This window comes from Octopus sinensis, linkage group LG3 (genome assembly GCF_006345805.1).
Source record: "Octopus sinensis linkage group LG3, ASM634580v1, whole genome shotgun sequence".
Classification (NCBI taxonomy): domain Eukaryota; kingdom Metazoa; phylum Mollusca; class Cephalopoda; order Octopoda; family Octopodidae; genus Octopus; species Octopus sinensis.
In genome coordinates, this window is record NC_042999.1 from 125,606,688 (window position 1) to 125,628,079 (window position 21,392).

General features: G+C 31.1%; 1 protein-coding gene across 16 annotated transcripts in view; it reads right to left on the reverse strand.

Annotated features, from left to right (window-relative positions):
* Positions 1 to 21,392, reverse strand: part of LOC115209788 (AP-1 complex subunit gamma-1) — a 126,970-nt gene that overhangs the window by 36,830 nt on the left and 68,748 nt on the right. For 11 of the 16 annotated variants that reach the window (XM_036501268.1, XM_036501278.1, XM_036501271.1 and 8 more), the window contains 3 exons: positions 20,289 to 20,369; positions 14,215 to 14,291; positions 9,551 to 9,562 (listed from right to left, as the gene is read on the reverse strand). In XM_036501268.1, the coding sequence (XP_036357161.1) occupies positions 9,551 to 9,562; positions 14,215 to 14,291; positions 20,289 to 20,369 (170 nt within the window). The remainder of the gene's footprint in view (positions 1 to 9,550; positions 9,563 to 14,214; positions 14,292 to 20,288; positions 20,370 to 21,392) is intronic. The other 5 variants (XM_029778318.2, XM_036501281.1, XM_036501280.1 and 2 more) reach the window with 3 other exon arrangements.

Below are 21,392 nucleotides of genomic sequence, written 5' to 3' on the forward strand. Positions count from 1 at the left end.
ACTTAAGGAATTCAAGCGGAATAAGTGATATTTTAAACTGAAAGAAAGAAATTTAAAAAAATACAAATGGGAAATGTACACAGACACAATTTTGTCTATTTGTGATCTAAAGTCAAAGCTGAAACATCTACATTTCCCACTCATATACTTGTATATTAAAAAATAGTAATAATAATAATAATCAACAATACCTATCAAATATTATGTACAGGGAAGAGGTGGCTTTGTTACATGCATGTCTTTTGCAAGAGCATAGGGATAAGAATAAAATGTACTAACTGTGGCTAGTAATCAGTATGGCAGTTACATCCTAAGATGCAGATCCTATATAAACATCCCCTAAAGATGCAGAAGAGCTCATTGACAGGAAAGAAATTTGTTTGACAGAGGATCAAGAAAAGGTGGTTGGAAATTGTCATAGCTGATGAACTACAAGTGACTTGGCTCTTTCTAGAACTGCTAATATTAAAATGGCCTGTTTCCCTGAACTATCAAACTGAATACTACCTCTACTCTTATCAATTTGATGTACCCATCTTTAGCTCCCTTATTACATCTCATTTATCCTCACACTTTGTGCAAAATATTTTTCATAATCACCTTCTTGCAGATTCCTACAGGTATTTAAACTGAATATCAACTACTAGGACCATTACCCCCATTTCTTTTTAAGCAGATTATTTTTTTAAAATGTAAAAGTTTACTCAAGGCTAGAACAAAATTCAAGGGAAATTCAGTGAAGAATCTTATGTGCAGATGGATGATATCGGAGTATCATCCCCCAACTCTTTTTTTTCTTTCTAACAAAGTTTTTGAGAAAATAACAGAATTCAAGATTGAATCTGTTTTGGAACTGTTATATATCAATGACCTATTTTTTGTTGTACTGCCAAAGAGTTGCATAAAAAGTTCTGAACATGGAGGAAAAATCCTTTGACCAAATGACTTAAAAGCCGAGAGTGGAAAAGCCAAAGTAGTGATAAGTAAGACAGAGCACAAAAACCAAAAAATAATAAAACATAAAAAAAACAAAAAAACAATGCATTCAAGTGGATTTGTTGAATATATAGAAAAGGAATGGGTAAGAAAATCTGTACTATGAAATGAAGTACATAAATTCCTCAGAATAGGAGAAATTGTTGCTACCTAGTCAACAATTTTTACCATTTCAACACTATTTGATGACTGAATTTAAAAAAAAGTTATGAAATAAGTACAGAGAGCTGTTATCTCCATTGGTGGATACAAAAAGTTTTTCTCTCAATATAAAAAGAAAAAAATATGTATTAATTATTTGGGTTTTTTTTTTTCAAGAAATGGCGATATATTTCAGTTGCATTAAAACCATGTCAGCATGGAAAAACCAGGCAAATGATTATAATAACTTTATAGGATGTATATTATCTATATATGAGTGAATGGAATAAGTGATGAGCAGTAACAGAAAAGGTGATGGTGAATACTAGAAGTGCTAAGTAAAAGGTACTCCTACTTAAATGTCAACATTTCATGAAATTCAACACAGTAATAAAAAGTCAACATTGATCTCAAAAATTTGATATTTCCTGTCATTGTGAACAACCACTTTGCTCAATAATACTTAGCAGAATTCTGCCTCACTTGCTACAGAGCTAATTACCAAGTCCTCACATAAACCATTTATATTTATAAGGAAGATATAGTTGTTTGCTTCAAGTCAACATATTTTATAAACCCCTATATGCATGAAAAGTCAAGTTCCCAAACACTAAATCTTAAATTGAAATTTAAGAGGAATGAAATTAGATACTGTAATGTACTTTGCCTAAAAATCTACTGTTACTTTTATTTTTAGTGCTCTAATGTGCTAATTATTGATTTCTAACATTAGCATGAGGTCACAATTTTGTAATAAATAGATGTAGATAACTGAGTTGAGCCTAAAGCATTACAGCTATTATTTTATTGATCCTGGATAGATATATGGCAAAGCTGTTCCCAGCAAGAAGTACATATTAAACTAAACACTGTAAAGCATTTAGTTTGAATTCTGCTACTTCTTGTCAACAAGTACCCAATTATGTATTAACTACTAACATGATTATTAGAGCGGTATAACAGAAATAATAGTCTATTCTTTCATACTTTCAGGGTTGATAAAATATATTATTGTTGTTGTTTATCAGCAGACTGACCCTCAGGCATGCAGGTCTATATTATCAAATGTATCCTTTCATTATTTAAGATGGGTGTGATTTGAGGAAGATCTGGTTGCTTTTTCTATATGACGAGCAGCTATAATAGAGGTTCTCTTGTTGGCATGTTTTTTCCTTGGATTGATATATACCAATAATGCTCGTTTCTTAAAATTTCGTGGCCTTGTGCTAGTCTTAGAAATTATTATTAATATAGAAGCAACAAAAGCTTAAATTTTTTTCATCTCTTTTTTTCATACCCTGGTTTAGATTGTTTGGAGCTACTGCCTACCTAGATAGATTGGGAAACATGTCTTACATCCACAATTTCATGCAGCCCCGACTGGCCTCCGTGCCGGTGGCACGTAAAAAGCACCATCCGATCGTGGCCGTTGCCAGCCTTGCCTGGCCCCCGTGCCGGTGGCACATAAAAAGCACCATCCGTCCGTGGCCGTTTGCCAGCTCCATCTGGCACCTGTGCGGGTGGCACGTAAAAAGCACCCACTACACTCACGGAGTGGTTGGCGTTAGGAAGGGCATCCAGCCGTAGAAACACTGCCAGATCAGACTGGGTCTGATGCAGCCTTCTGGCTTCACAGACCCCAGTTGAACCGTCCAACCCATGCTAGCATGGAAAGCAGATGCTAAATGATGATGATGATGATGAAAGACATCCAATCAGAAAAACTATCACCAACTGCTTTATAGAGTGCACAGAGTGCAATTAATACTATCAGCACTAGAGAGGTTGTCTTGTCCTTAGCAAAACTAAAGTGTCCTTTCTACAATGTTTGTTTTTACACCAGCAATAGAATGTCCTTAGTAAAACTAAAAAAAATTTCACTTTCTTTGCATTGTCTCTGTATTTTCATTCGTTTCTTTCCTATACAAATTAGGAAAGAATTAGACTGAGATGATGACAAAAGTGTAAAAGAAGAGAAGCATCCAGTGATTGGAACAAGAGAATAGATGAGAGAGTGAGAGACAGCTACTACATGAAGATTGTTGATAAGAAGATTGAATAGAAACAACACGACTAGTGTCATAGAAAAAGAGAGAGTGCAGAAAGCGAGAGGTGACAGAGAGCAATGAGTAAGAGACTATGGTGTGAGAGTGATGGATATCAGCAATAAGTGATGGAGGGAAACAGAAAAAGATGGTTTGTAGAAAAGAAAAGGAGGGGATTGACAATAGATAAATCCAATGATGTCATTCCTTGTTACATAGGTGGCATGATAGGAGGAAGATAGAACTGTAGGGAGCATAGTGGTACAAGAGAGGCTGAGCGTACTTTGAGACAAAATGAGATAGTAATAAAGAGTGGCAGAAGTGGATAGCAGTATGTAGAGATTTAACATGAACATAATGGTTGAGGGAGATACTAATATAGATATTATATATACCAATCTCCATCACCATTACCATCTTTTTTATGTCTGTTTTTCCATTCAGAAGTAAATTGAAGAGACAGTTATAAATACGAACAGAATAGGAAATCAGTTATTAGACATTTTACCATGAAAATTAAAATATTTTAATAAGCTTTAGAATTGTTTTACTTAAGAAAAGTATGATGACAATAATAATGATGCTTGACATTGTTTTGTCAAGCTATGTTAAAAGCTTGGACTGCTAAAGAGGGTAGTAGTGATCCTGGAAGATTTTTGGATCTGAAAATCTATGAAGGCAGATTTTCAAGTCTGGTGGAGATAGTGACCAGTATGGCAAGTCACTGTGCAGGGTGACAGGACTTCTAATGTCACATTTCAATAAACTGCGAGGAAATGATGTAAAAAAAAAAAAAGTAGCTGGTATCTCAGAAACAAGTAACAAACCTAAACAAAAAGAAATTGAATATGGTGCAGGATGGTAGCAGTAACTAGTATTTGATGCTTGGTAGAAGAACTTGCAATTACAACAAGGATCACATGATCTTGTTAGTTTATAAGCAGCCAAAATCCAAAGGTATGCCTGACTAATATCTGGTAAATATTTGGTGGATGTAGCCAATTCAGCTACTTAGACTCTAATTGCAAGCAATGTTTTAATTTCTCTTCCTGCCTAACCATGAGGCTCTGATATATAAAGTGACCCCACATCTGTTGGAGTACATTGCTGTCATATCAATACTATATCTAGAGATGTCTATTTTGAGCTTAACTGTGGATGCTAGAGTAGTTCCTTGAAATGTGCATTGTCCTCATCCAAATAAAATAAGAAATATGTGTTAGTCACTCAAGGATGGAGCAAACTAAAGAAATGGATCCAACAACTCTGATTGTTGATCATCATTAGCAGTATATTCTCAGGATGAAGCAGTAAACTGGTCTTGAAGAGCTGACATATAAAATTGTCTTCATCTAGGACACAAAATAAAAGGGAGCTATGGATAAAAAGATCAGTGAGGCTTCATGTCGTCTTCCAAGTGCATGACCAGCCCGAATAGTGTGGCAGAGGTTATCAATGAGAAAAGTGAGAAAATAAGGGACATCTCTGAGGTCGGTGGACTGTCAGAAGATCAATTTAGCATCAACTAGTCCTCGGGCTGTTTCTTGATATGCCTCTCTCAAGAAGAATGCTCCAATGATAAACAAAGATAAATTCTGGAATTCCACTGACATTCATCTCCAATTGATTGACCAAGATAAACACAACCTGATGGGCAGTGATCTGAATGGCAAAGTGGGTGAAGCAAGGGACAGCTACACTAAATTTCATAGTGGAAGGGAATATGGTGATTAAGACAATAAAGAGAATGACACCATAACCTTTACCACAACTTATGACCAGGGCATTCTCAATACTTTCTTTACAAAGAAGACTACGTATCAGTAGCAGACAGCTAATTTAGATTGACTACTGGATGCTGCACCAACATAGCTTAAGACCAAGGTGATCCCATCAGGTTTTATTTTCTCACAATACTGCATACTCACCCTCAGTCTTAGTTTTGGCTTACAATGATTATTTAATTGTCTATATTTGTATGTGTGTGATTTGTGTAAGCATATGTGTGTGATATATATATATATATATATATATATATATATATATATATACAGATGTGTGTGTATGTGTGCATGTATGTATATAATTAGAGTTAGTATTGAATATGTATAGATTTTCTATTATAAAAGAAATCATTTTGGAAGTTATTTGCTGTCAGTATATCATCATAGGGTTTTAAGTTAAAATTAACATAATTTTGAAAATCTTTAAAAACTATTTCAATGAATAAAAATATGCCTTGCTTGGAAGGAGGAAACAAATATCTTACTGAGGTATGAAATTTATTAGATTTCAAAAATATTTTTCTGAGAGTTTACAGGAAAGTTTTATAGTAAAAAAGTTATGTAATGAATATAATGAAGTGTGAAGGAAATGGTTTTGATCCGGGATTGAAGTTTTGCTATTACCTTCTGACCTTAAAAGGCTAAATCTATTCTTTTAAAGTTGAGTTTTTCCTATTTTTCTGATTCTTTGAACTTCTTAAATATGTCTGCAAGTCAACATGTGTAAAGCAATAATGATTTGGTATGCAGTGGTCATTGTGGAGACTGCAATGCTGCACTATTAAATTGTGGATTATAAAGAAGCAGTCCATTTTTTTTCCCCCCCTGTGAACCTCTTAAATGTGGCTGTTTGTCATTCAAGATACAAACATCCCGATGTTTTGATTATCTAAAACTACATTATTACAATATGTACTTTCTATTTTAAGGGCATAGGACTTGATTTAATAGATATTTGACAGTTATTTCCATTACCAACTGACTAATGTGGGGGAACCTATTATTAGTTCATAGACCCTATAACTGCTATTCAGTTTAAGGGTTTGACAAACTATCCCTACTGTCAAAATATACTGTTGCTACAAAATTTACACAAAAAAGAAAAATTAGTATCAAATGCTAGAGAAAGATAAAAAAATATATATATTTTAAATTTTTTTCTCATAAAAGTTTAATAAACATATACTCTACTAAAAGTATTGAATAATCCTTCAGTCTAACATTAGATCATTTTTATATATAATTTGATATAAAAAACAAATATATATATATATATATATATATATATATATATATATATATATGTAATAAAGGAAGGCTTTGTTTGCATGACGGTTTAGTTGAATAGCAGTTTATACTTAATAAAACTAAGAGGTTGATAGGAGGAAAATGTTTGCTACAGGTATTGCACCCTACATTATTCAAGATTAATAAAATTTCCGAAGTGACCAATGTTGAATAATGCCACTACATGCCAATTATAGTTGTTATACATGCCTTGATTGACATACATATTTAAGGGCTTCAGTAGAGTAAGAAAAGAAAAAGATTTCTCCAATGCAAAATTTTGTTTCCAACTTTTCATTAAAAAATAATTTAAATCTTATTAAAATTTATAAATTAAAAGGATTTCAATATCTAATAATAACTTGCACAAAAACCAGTATATTTTATACATGAAACAAAACGTTCAGTGCTGATATTTATAATAAAACAAAATAAACTTGAAAGTCCTGTTTTAATTAAAAAAAAAAAAAAACAACAACAAAAAAACTCATCTTAATAGATTAGTATTTATAATATAAATTAAGTGATAAATGTAGAAATAAAGATACAATTTAATGAATACATCTCATTACTAATGAAGAGAAATATAGGATTTTTTCCCCACTGATGTTCATGAAGTTTTTAACTGATTAACTTAGCTTTGCAAAATATTTTATGGAAATGATATTAAATACATTATTGTACACATCCACATGATCTGTACAAAGGTGTGTGTGTGTGTACATGTACGAGACCAAAGTTTCTTTCGATTAGTTTTTCACTTTGTAAATTTCATACAATTTCTATAGGAGTAAACATAAACAAATTTGCTATGAGAGTAAATTAGCTTTATTATTTTACAAATACAATAACTGGCTAATGATTGATTAATAAAAAGTAATGCAAGTACATAGGATCAAAAGAAAATTAAATAGTTTATGAAGAATAAAGGAATGTTTGAGAAAACTGTTAGATGTCACTAATGTAATATATGAATGCTTCCTCATGGAAGTTATACCTTACATGATACTACAAGTAAGAACAGGTGATCCATTAACTCATTTATCCACATGCTTGAAAATGAACTTATGGCATGGAATGATTTGCATGTAACTTGAAAAACTTCTATATGATCACTCAAAGAGTAACGAAGAGTGGTCAAATTGCTCTAAATCCCAAACCTACTGTCTTAACCCTTTAGTATTTAAACCGGCCATATCCGGCCAAAAGTATTCTACCTGTTTTATGTTCAAACTGGCCAGATCCAGGCTCTCACACCTACCCTACAATGTTATTCTACATTAAGTAATTACACCATCAAGATCTTGAAGATATGAGATAATGCATGATTAATTCGAATCAATGGGAATCAATAGGCATTATGTTTGATAGAATAATCTGAACACTAAAGGGTTAAAATGGAAAGATGCATTGGAAAATGTCCCTAGTTACATTATGTAAGAAAAAAGGAAAAAAAAACAAACAAAACTAAATGTTCATGGATTGAGCACCTTTGATCATAGGTCTGCTGGATCAAAGCTGACCTGAGGTTAAACAACAGCAACTAGCATAACACTGTCTTAACTATGAAAATACTAGTATAGTAAACTTAACAACAAAAAACAATAAAAGTTGAACTGTTAATTACAGCAGAAACTATGTTCTATTTGAATCTGCTCCATATACTTCAATTGCTCTATTAACATTAGTTATAATTTTAAATATCCTTCACTGCTTTGAGCAGCCTCATGATTTGACTTCAGCATAGATTTTTTTGTACTTTCTAATCCCATTTTAATGAGCCAATTACACTTCCACCTGACTGCAACAACTAGGTAGCAATAATTACAAAGAAAGAAAAAAAAAAGCTTTTTTTTTATGGAATTGGAATTACTTCACAAATAATTCTGAAACTTTAAGCAGTAAGCACTAACTTATTCTTGTACACACACACACACACAATATCAAAATAAACTTTGGTATTGCAGTCAATATATATTATATAATATTCACGTAATGTAAAATGTGAATGTGTGAGCATATGTGTTTGAGAGAATGCTTTGTTTTCAAATAGCTTACGTCAATATAACTAATACACCTGTTACCTATGAGAAGATTAAACAGAAGGTGAAAGTTACCATCACCAAATATTAAAATGAACCATTAAACAACAAGATGTGAATAACTGCAGAAAAATAGACATCTCTATATTACCAGAAGTTAAAACATCAGTATTGTTTGTAACTTACGGGAGTCAGAAATTACTTTGAGAAAAGTAAGCATTAGTTAAATTACTTGGTCTCTATAAAAAACTTTATCAACTTGAAAAATGGCAAAATTAGAAAACATCAACAGTAAGAATTAAACTTATCAATCAGAAGCAACAGATTTGTTTTTTAATATTAACTTTTTATTTCTATTTTAGAGTCACAATGAATGATTAAACAACACTGCTTAAATAATTTGTGAAGTTGCCATTTACTATATTTCTAAACTCTAGAAGGCAGGCTTCTAAATTTATTTCAATTTAAAAATCTAACATCAAATGATGTTAGAGCTACTAAGATTACATAAATTATTAGATCTAATGAATACAATTAACTCTGCCATATATCAGCATTAGTTAAAATGTCCACCTTTCTATACTAAAAAATATTTTTGTGATGGAACATTAAGAACATAACCAAAAAGAATTTGAATTGCTGTAAGGAGTAGTAGAGTATGAAGTAAATTAACTCATATCTTGAGGGTAGCAGTGAAATTTTCCACACTCCTTAATTGCTTTATTCATTTTTATAAATATGAAAGTGGAATCTACCTATTAAAAACAAAGATTGAAAAAATTTACTAACTAGATTCAGCAGTGCATTACTGCTATATTCTCAAAACTGTTCATTCTAAACATTGACATATCTCTAATGTTCAAATTGGAATTATACTGATTAAAATAATTTTTCTACCAACCAAAGACAGATTAAAGAAATTTATGGTACTTTATTTCTTTTACATTTTTCTTGAAATATTAAAAAAAAAAAGGTACTTCTGGTAATATAGACACATACTGCAAATATAAGAATGTGAAGTTAGGAAGGAATCAGTTGAGAAAAAAAAGCTATTTTCCCAAATTACTCAGATATTAATTACTGAGCAAAAGCCATCAATGTAAGGGGGGAAAAAGGAAAAAAAAAAATACAAGAAATCATGCTCAGAATGTTTTTTTTTAATAACTTGTTTTAAGGTGCACAACCTTATATTCACAAATCTGCATTTTTCTTGATTTTTTTTTATAAACATTAAAATAACTAACCAAGTTCCTACCTCCAAATCATCCTGCAGAATACACAAAAGATGTCAAACATAAAATCAGTTAAGTCAATAAGAAATAGGTCAAATAAAGCCACTTTATATTTAAAAAAAAAAAAAATGAAATGATACAATTTAATGTGAAACCCCCCCCCCCTTCCTTCTAAAAGAAAAAAAAACAAACCCATTTGTTTGAAGTTCTGTATAAAAAAATTCATTGTCAGTCCAGCTGTATGTGCTTTTAAAGAGTATAACATAAAAAATGGGGGGAGCCAAAAAATTTAAGCAACTTACAAACACACCGAAAATAAAAATTAGAAAAACCTGTTTATATCTTACAATGTGAAATGATAAACAAATTGATAGATCTGCATAAAGCAAATTGTATAATGGTAAGGAATGATATTCGAGTTGTTTGTGATAAGCAATATCCATAGCTAACTTGAGATTTCAGTTTGTTGGATCAAACAGAAGAAATTAATTGTGAATGATAATGTTGAAATTAAAAGACTTCTACAAAAATAATCATGTAACTTTAAAACAAAAGGGGGGGGGGCAAAATCCATTGTAGTACCAGGATACTTGTAAGAGTTGATTTCCAAACATTGGTATATTGAGATCATACTATAACATTAATCTATCAGACTACGTAATAGTAATAATCCTTTCTACGAAAGGCACAAGGCTTGAAATTTTGGCAGAGAGGATCAACCAATTACATCAAACCCAGTGTTTCACTGGTACTTAATTTATTGACCCCCGAAAGGATGAAAGGCAGAATTTGAACTCAGAACATAGCAATGGGTGGAAAACCACTAATCATTTCGTCCAGCATACTAACGATTGTGCCAGCTCGATGCCTTAGCTTCAAATTTTGGCACATGGCCAGATCAACCCGAGTGTTCAACTTGTATTTATTTTACCAACCCTGAAAGGATGAAAGGCAAAGTTGACTTTGGCTGAATTTTAACTCAGAATGTAACATGTCAGTAGAAATATCACAAAGCATTTTTTCTGATGATCTAATGAGTTTGTTCGCTTGCTACTTTAAATAATAATAACAATGGTTTCTAATCTAGCCACAAGGACAGCAATGTTGAGGGGAGAGGATTAGTCAATACCAATAACCCAAGTATTGGTCCTGTATAAATGAAAGGCAATGTTGACCATAGCCAGATTTGAACTGAGAACATATAGAACTGGAATAAATAACACAAGGCATTTGTTTTATAATGTCTAATTTAGAGACAAGGCCAACAATTTTGAAAGAAGGTTAATCAACACCATTAATCACAATGCTTGACTGGTATGTATTTAATCAATCTTGAAAGGATAAAAGGCAAAGTTGGCCTTCTGTCCTTTTGGGGTAGATAAAGTACGAAGATTGATGGAATCAACTAACCCCTCCCTTTAAAACTGTTGGTCTTGTGTCTTATTTAGAAATAATAATAATATCGAACCATGTAAGTTAAAGAGAAAGTACTTAATATCTTTATCATACACAAACACAAGTAATTAATTATACAACTTATCCATTAATGAAGAGTCTGTACAATGATGGATATTGCTTTGATTTTAGTTTTGAAATTTAGAAACACACAAGAAAAGTCTAGTTTTTAAACTGATTGTTAATATCTGCATACAATTTCAAAAACAAAAACATTAGTTATAAAGCCAATTTTAAAATAAATCTTTAGTTTCTAAAGCTAAAAAAAAAAAGAAAAAAAGGTATCATGATGGTGTCTCAGTATGGCTACAGTTAGTATAAAAGAATAAAGAATGATCTGAAGAATTTCAGAGTGCCAATATTTTTCATAGATTGAGTATAAAATAAGTTGCAATGTCATGCAGAGTCTAAGTGCAGCGGATCATTAATTATATTTATTTTAGAAAAGAACCATTAAATCAAACTATATGTTCAAAGGACATTTTAATTGGGCTATTTAACATCATAATCTATTCAAAATAGCAACATCTTTTAGAGTATAAGAGGCTAGACTACAATTTATTTTTTTAGAATATTTTATTCCAGATCTTTTTCTAACATTTTAGAGTAATTTTTCTGCTGGAGTAATCAAATTCAAACTTATTTTATATCATCACAGTCAGTGAGGAATGTCATTGGTTACAGGTTTCCAATAGGTCAATGTATGTTCACTATATTTCTCACAGTAAGAGTGACAAGGGAGTGTTTGTAACTCAGTGCAAAATAAATATTGGAAAGGACTTTGAAGAACATCATTTTTATAATTTTCTCTCTGATGTTTATGCCATTTGTTTATATATGTTGGTAAAAAATACATACATTCATGTATATATGTACATGTATGTAAATACATATATGTTAGTCTTCTGCACAATTTCAATCTAAATTCCAGTTGCAATCTGAGCTTATGATATAAGACACTTGCTCAAGATGCTGGGTAGTGTGACAAAACTGGAACAGCATGGTTGCAAAGTGAACTTTCTTCATACAGCCATACCTGTCCTCAACTGAACATTTTTCTGTAACTATTAAACTGTTGATGTTACTTATCTTTTACCAGACAAAATGTCACAGCAACAGTCTAAAACATAACAAATTAAAAAGAAAAAAATAAACAAATGCAAACTGACAAAATATAAACCTAACAACAACAATAACACACTGAGAATTTGATACATATTTTCCTCCATAAATTTCAAAAAAAAAAAAAAAAGAAAAAGAAAGAAAGAAACTGATAAGTAGCATGAATAAACGATTATTCAAGTGTTGAAATTGTGCTAATGTCAAATTTTATTTTAATATCTTGAGAATATTAATCAAAGCACATATATATGTCTTTAATAAGGACATTAATGAGCAAAATTATTTTAATATGATGCAGCAAATACAGAAAATATACACTGTTATGGGAAAATTTTAACCTTTAATGATAGAATGCAATAAAGATGGAAAGTGTAAACAGAACCACCTAGTTGATACCGTCTATTTAAAAGTGGCAGTGAAATCAATACAACTTATATATATATATATATCACAAAAGCGCAAGACTACCTAGTCTATATTTACTAGTAAAGCAGGTGATTAATAGACTGTCGACACAGGTGAGTTCCTACTAATTTAAACAGCAGTTAGTAGTTATGGATTTGCTTATGTATAAAATGTAATTATAAATTTGTGCTAAAGTTGCAGTTACTGCTAAACATTTGTATATCAAAAGTTTAAATCAATATTCAAAACTTTTAATTTTGTTTTTCATAATAGTCATACATAGGGAAAACTTTATTTAAAAAAATGTAATATTAACAGGCTTTCTAATAAATATTTCAATTGTAACCAATGCAAAGACATGCTGTTAGATATAGTCAAACAAAAAAACAGTGATGCACACACACACACAAACACACACACACACAGAATTAAGATTACAAATAAGAGAAATTTAGGCAAGCTTAAAAAGAGGGTTAGTATTTCAACAAATAAATTTGAAGGTAATAAACTAATGAAGCTCAATGTAGGTATATTAAACCTCCACAGAATAACTTTAGAATGACATACATGAGCAATTCCACAATAAACTAGAGATGAGAATAAGTTATAATTGTCAGTCTATAGATGTAAATGTCCAACATGGATAATATAATCAATGCTTATTAAAATGCATATTCAAGCATCTTAAAAGTAAATCTATATGGTATTTTGAATCAGCACTGCTGGTCCTTAAACAGTGATTTTGTCATACTATTCATCTTTTAAAATGTAACATACATGTTTGATACCATTTAGTATAAATTTAATTCCCAGTTCATGTTTGTCATTGAATTCTGTCTATTATAATTTCATAAAGATAGCAACTGAAATCATCAAGTCAGAAATTGACCTTTACTATATGGGTACATGTAGAAATGGTTAAGCCAAAATAAACTGTAATGTATTTGGTACTTCATTCTATTTATAACATTTTAAGCAAGAGTATTGAGGCCTCTGTATGTGATGTTGATGTGGACATTTTGTATTGTAAGCAACCACATATTTTGGTAAATGTTGATCATCTCTTGAATTTGCTCAGTAACTATTTTTTTCCTGTACAGAAAAGGTTTTGTACTTCTGTATTTATTTTTTAGATTTTCTACTTGAACATTATTAGTATATTAATTAGAAGCAACAGGTTAATAACAGTAAACAGAAAAGTATTATAAAATCAAGAAATGAAACACTACAGCAAATGGACTATAACAAATTACATTATAAAACAGGTACACACATTTTAAATAAAAAATTCTGTCAAAAAAGAAACACCATTTCTTTTATCCCCCTATTGTTAGGAATAGGGTGATAAATGAATGGTAGGTCATTTATTTTAAGTCCCTGCTGACACAAATTTAAGGCCCAATTCTCAGGTCTGAAAATCTTTAAACATAGTACATCACTGGAAGTTCAATACTGTTGTGCAAACAAACTAATTTTGAATATTTTGTATTTCTATTAACATAAATGAGCAAACTATATCTGCTGTTATGCCAAATATATTTGCTGTAACATCCATATATATATATATATATGTATCATGTATATATAAGGAGAGAGCATTCCCCCCCTAAAACAAAGTATAGGGTATCAAATAAATGGACATATTTAAGACTTACCTCAAAACTATGGGGGAGGGGGAGTGTTTAAGTATATTAACAGCACTTACCTTTCTAAAATGAAGCAGTGTGTCTGGACTCTTTTCACACATTTCTGTGATTAGGCAGACAGCTGTCAATAACACACCTGAAATTGTACAAATAGTTTTATTCCCAGTAAAAATATATGAACAATTGAAATCTTATAATCATTGAATAAACTTGCCAGTAAACTTCTACAATGACCATCTTTGTCACGATGCATGAAAAAGGTAAGCATTTTAAATGAAATTTTCAATAATAGTAGATCTTAAAAGAAAATAACATTTAAAAAGAAAGAACAAATTGAATAGTTTTATCTTTTGGCATTCTTGTTGGCAAAGTTAGAACAGCTTAGGGTCCAACTTTGAGTCCTATCAATTTAATAAATATTTTTTTTAATAAATACTTTTTGTCATAGTGTCTTTCTATATGAGAGGTTCATATATCAGAGTAGTTGCTATTATGAGATAAAGGATATATACACAAAATGAAGAAGAGCCTTAAGTCATTAACAATAATGTCATTGTTGCTAGTGGTCAGCCCAAAGTGATGTACCCAAGGAAGATGTTTGATTGTAAAACACCAGCTATCAAAAGCTGGTATATCATAAGAAATGACTAAACACAATTGCAAAAGTCACTTGTGTGATCTTTCATAAACAGATAATGAAATTAGCCCAATTAATTTTGGGTAAAGAAATGGATTTAGAAATGTTTATGTCTTTCCTAAGAATATTCATAAATGAAATGAAATAACCACAGCTAGGAATAAAAACTACATTTGCAACTGCTGTCTGTTTATTCTACATCAAAAGCCAGATATACTCAACAATATTGAGAATTTCAGCAGACATGTGTATTGGTAACATTTAAAGAAGACATTTATGAACAAGAGACTTCTACTTTAGATTTTCAATTAATATAAATTTTTTTAATAACATTATACAAGGATGAATTATATAGTATTAAGTTAAGTAACATTATAGTTCAATAGATTCAATAAGTTGTAGTTGCAAAATGATTAGTGTTGAGTTTGGATTATCTATGCAAACCTTATATGGTGGCCCTTAGAAGTACAAACTTCTGCAATGTGAGGTGTTCTGGATTGCAGAGTAGAGTGTCAGTATGAATGAGGACATCATCAGTGAAAAGTGCATACATAATAATCAGGCTTACCCTCACTGACACTGAGGAGGAGACATTGAAATACCACTAAGAAAGATTGTTGAATGAAGAGAATGCATGGGAAAGAAAAGGACTACCCACCAGCAAACCCAACAGAGTTGCCAGTTACTGGAATTGACAAAAATATAGTTAAGCTGGACATTATGAATATAAAGGAAGGGAAGGCTGCTGGAAATATCTGATAAAATGTGACAGTTGCAAGTCAATTAGTCAGTCTGGTAATACAGGATGGGGTCATCTGCAATAACTGGTGTAACAGTATGACCAGAAAGAAGCAATTATAGGGGTATCAAACTGATAGATTAAGTGAGTGAAAGTAACAAAACAAGTGGTAGTACAACTAATTATGAAGAAACTTAAGGGATGAGGTGTAGTTCCAATCTCTGTTAACAGGTTATCACTGATGCCCTTTTCCTAATGACACAATTAGGGTCTTATGAAAGCATAGTAGCCAGAGTAAGAATGAGGTGGAAAAGTTTAGGGCCCCTGTTATCTCAAATGGCAACAAATACATTCTCTCCCACAATGAAGGGTAGATTGTAGGATACTTATATATAATGTGATGTTACACACTAGCAAAACATGTGTACTGAATGCAGTGGAGTGTGAATGTTGGAAATAAATAAGGTGAGCATGCTCTGTTCAATGTATAATGTTAGTGTGGATGAAGAACACAAATGAGCTGAGAGAAAATTCTTGAATGAAAGGAATTAGATGTAGTGTGAAGAAAATACTGAGCTGATACAGATGTGTGATATATATGAAGAAATACATCTGTGAAAAGAAGTGCCTATCAATCCAAGAGGAAGGAACTTGTAGCAGAAGACCAATGAAGACATTAGATGTAGAGGTGAAAATTGATTTCATGAAGCTAAATCTCTTGAAGAAGATGACAAAAGACTGCAACAAACAATGTAATGCTATGCTGGAGAAGCCCACTCAACTAATGTAAGCTTTGGGGAAAAAATGTAAAAAGATGATGATAATTGGTATAAGGGAGAATATTTATTTTAGAACAATTTGATTAAGACATCTAGAATATCTGACTTTGCAGAACCAGCTAACTTATATGTTAGTAGCAAAACATTTTGGGAGAGAGTGATGGACAGATCATCATCATCATCATCATTATCGTTTAACATCCGCTTTCCATGCTAGCATGGGTTGGACGGTTCAACTGGGGTCTGGCAAGCCCGAAGGCTGCACCAGGCCAGTCAGATCTGGCAGTGTTTCTACAGCTGGATGCCCTTCCTAACACCAACCACTCCGAGAGTGTAGTGGGTGATTTTATGTGCCACCGACACAGGTGCCAGACAAGGCTGGCAGACAGCCACGCTCGGATGGTGTTTTTTATGTGACACCGACACAGGTGCCAGACGAGGCTGGCAGACGGCCACGCTCGGATGGTGTTTTTTATGTTCCACCGACACAGGAATAATTGTTAAGCCCCAGGTCTGTCTTGATTGAGAAAACCTTTGATGAAACATGTACTAGCTGTAAGCACTCCTTTTTTATATATATATCTGTGGCTACATTATCTACAATATCCTTTGAGGAAGAATTGGAAACTATTCTTGGTAGGTCATGCAACCATTTGGAGCTCTCTTGTTGTTTTGACTTATTCTAGTTTTAATGAAGTAATGAAACAAAACTAACTTTTTGGACCTCCAAAATTAAAAGCATAAGTTTCAGTACATTTTTGAATAATTAGTTTTAATGTTCTAACATATGAGATAACTTACAGTACCAGAACGATATAACTGGTTTAATATAGTTAAAACACTACAAAAATTACACTACTGAATTTATTGTAACTGTAAGCAGTGATAGGTGACTACATTTATATATTAATTGCATCAGCCTTATTCTAATAGTTATTTTTCATGCTTCTATAGGTTAAGCATACAGATTTATTTTAAGAAGAAAAAGGGAGGATCATCAACAGCTTGATTTCAATCATCATAATACCAGGATTTTTTTTTATGAAACTAAATGATTTCATTATATTAAATGGATTATCCTGCATGAAGCATTCTCTTTGGATTTAATTCTCATCTACATCTTTTGTTGCATTTAGAAATTTTTTTATGTCAAAGCTCTTAAGCTATTGAGCTAGTTTTTTCTTTAGCACTAATCATCTACTTTATCTTCTCTTAGCTACTTACAGATGTATTTTTAACTTTGGGATCAATCAGTAGCTATTTCTAATTTACTTGTAATACTGTATTCAGAAAAAATTGTATTTAGTTTACCATCGCTAAACCTATTTATATTATTTGGGGGTATATTTTCTTCCTTATTTCTTATATACCATTCTAATTTAATCTCCCTTTTCCATTTATTCTATCTTTTGAAATTTAGTTACTTATCCACAGAATCATTTCTATGTTTTTGCTCATCTAAGTGAAGTAATTCCACAGTAAACGATAGGGTAATTAATCATGCACTCTATGTTGAATACTTGATATCTGCAATATCACTGAACAGCACACTTAAACCAGTAAGAAGTATACTATGTACACTACATGCCAAAAATAAATCCCTTATTTATAAATTATAATTAAATTGGTTCTTTCACTCAAATTAATCAGAGATTTTCAGGACCCAGTAAAAGCTTCAAAATTGTGAAATTATATACTCGGAATAAATTTTTCAGAATAAATGATATATAAAACTATAAATATTAATTCAAAAGGAAATGAGTTGTGTTATTTATTCTTGTTGCTTAAAACATGCTATACTTTTAAAATAGGTAATATTTCCAAAGGTGAACTGTTACACACATACAAAAATATATGAATCTAAACACTCATGTTCATTAATTACATTGTTAGACTGAAGTCAATTAGAATTATTACCATTACATTATCTGAAAATTGTGTTGCTAGAGTCAAGTCTTCCTTCTACTGGGCTCATGAAATAAATACCATTACTATAAAAAATAATTTCAATTGACTATACAATCATTCCCAAAATGGGCTTTACACCTAGTCAAATAAAAATGAATATAAGTTATGGATACTGATAATTTGCACTGCAACATAAATTTGAGTTCTCATTTGAAACTTTTAAAAGGGAATGTTTGCAGAAGGGCATATATACCATGATTTTCCCAGTCTCCTCCTCATAATCAGGAAACATTGATGTATATTAGAAATAATTATCATTATTTCTAGTAATAGCCTAAGATTGAGCTAGAAGATATCAAACATATTATAAGTTCAGTCTGAAAAACTCCAAGCTACTTTTCTAAATATTGTTTAACTTCACACAATTTACTGGCATTTTGCATATACATACTTCCACAAATGCTTTCTTTTTTTTAATAAACTTTCTCACATATCTTTGAACTTCAGTCATTCCTCAAACCTTAATATTATATCACATTCTCCTTTCATACATTTCAAAGACTAGCAGTTGGGATGTTTTCAATTGTTCTTGTTTTACCCACTGAGACAGATCAACTTTTACTGGTTATTTTCTAAAATTAAACCTGAAATCTCTCTGGTAGACTTACACATGTACTTTAACACTACAAATACAGTTTCTTTTCCTTATTCTCTAGTACAGTTTCTCTGACTTTATACCACTAATCCTTTTTGTTTTGGTGAAGTTATTGCTAAAGCTGTCAATAAATTGTTATATCATCTCTTAAAATACTCATTTTTATTAAATATTTTACATCTAGACTACAGCAGGTGAACTGTTGTCTCATTTTCTTTCATAGTTTGAACAAATCCCAATTACATCCTTCTAAACTTCTCACCTATTAGTAATGGGAAAAAATTTTCTGGAATTAACCATCTTCAGGGTTTTTATCTAAGCTGTTAAAACTTCACTCTGGCTAAAGCATTAGTTCTTATCTCTTTCATCATCAGCATCATGAATGAATGGCCAAGTAGATAAGATACTAAACAAACGCTTATACAAAATTTTTAGTTCATAGAGCTTTTAGTTGATTATAATGCTTCTTGCCTAAATCTATATGATACCAAAACATAAAAGAACCTCTTCACCTAAATTCAAATATTTCAATGAATATTAAGTTGGCCAACACATTTGTTCTATCATATCTTAATTAATGCTTCCCTCACTAACTAGATCCCTACAGATAAAATCATTTTATACTGAATCCATTTAATATTTAATAGAAGTGTTTTATTCATGACACATCTTTTGACTAAATTTTTACACCAATTCTATCAGTATATTTTAAACATTTCACATACAAACTAGTCATTAAATTTTAATATCTCAGTAAAAGAATTAAAAGAATAATTGTTCTTAATGAAAAAAAAAACTTTTCTCTATAACCCTCTTACAACAAATTTCCAACCAGAAAACTTTCATTATTTTATAACTATTCAACATAATATGAAACTTATTGCACAAAGTTTGCAAAATTTTATCTTCAATAAGACATTTTACTGATCGTCAACTAAAAAATTAGATATCAAAGATCAGTGCAAGTCATTGGCTGAGTAACAGATTTAAGAAAATATCTAACAAAACAGATTCTCAGTGTTTTGAGTTAAAAAACCAGCAATGTTACTTTACTGCTACCTTTCATTTAAATACCAGAGTAGATGACACAGTTATACTTAAAATAAACCTAGAGATTTCTAAAACTGAAGATGATTGGCAATAAGCCTATATGTTGCCTGAAACTTTGACTGAAAAAGGTGATAGTGAATGTATAGAGTGTACTTTGGATAACAGTGAAGCATTTTGGGACATTATGAAGAAGAAAATGTTTACAATCCACAATAATAATCTAAATGGATAAAAGGTGCAGCAGGAAATGTGTTTCTAAAATACACTAGATATGATTATATTCTAATGCAGGGATGTTATGAATAGTAGTAGTTGGAGTGCAGACACTAAGGCTTCTACAGACAAAACACATGTGTGGCACATGCCGTTTGGAGACACAGTCCTAGCCCATCGCCCAGCATGTCTGTTGCATGGGATATATCCTTCGCCTGGATGACCTGGCAATCCTGGAAAAAGAAAGCATACGTGCCATTTCAAAAATTGGCTAATGTTTCATTTAGCCAAGGCACAAACGGACTGTTTTTTTTTTTCAATAAACAAGTATATGAGGAAAAATTAACAACCTATTTAAAAAGCAACTTATTTTGTTCCAGTTGCCTTTCCTGTCTACAAATGGTTAAATAATAATGTTTCAAATGGTTAATGTTCTTTGATTGAGTACTTTTCTTTCAAAATCTGCAAGACTGCTGTTTATACATAGTAAAAAGAATTTAGCTTAAACTTCTGGTTAGAACAGATATGTAAAAATGAAATTTATGATAGCCATTGAAGTATGTAAATGCTATGCTATGACAACATTAATGAACTCAGTGATTGTCTAAGAAGTTTTCTATTTGATTCCTTATTGATTTCTAACTTTAGTACAAAAATGCACATTTTGGAAAAGGGTGCAGTTGATAGAATTGCCTTAAATACTCAACTGGTACTTATTTTGTTGACCTCAAAATGATAATGTGAATACAACTAGACACACAAAAATATTTAGTCTGGCACTATCATTACTGTCACTCTATTTCCCTACACTTAGCTATCTACTAAATATAATTTAATTATAACAAAAACTAAACTATTTTTGTATAACAGCAATGATTCCATTATATCTAGGCACTTAATAAAAATATACTTTTCAAAATATTTGAAATGTTTTCAAAACATTTTCTCCTGTGAATAGTATAATTTAGGTGACAAACGGGCAAAAACAATGGATTATATTGTTTACTCTACATTTTTAAATATGCAAACAAAGAAATCTGATCGCCAAATTATTTAGAAATTAAGCACAACACTATAAATATATAATTAGACATTTGAGTTAAATAATTCAGATTAGTTTGTATGACAATCTGATCCAATGTTTAGATCCTTTGATTAATAAGTAAACTTATCATTTATAAAAGCTAATTCTTTTAAAAATATGCAGAATCCTAATTTTCAAAAGAAAAAAAAAAAATTCAGTAATAAAATTAGTT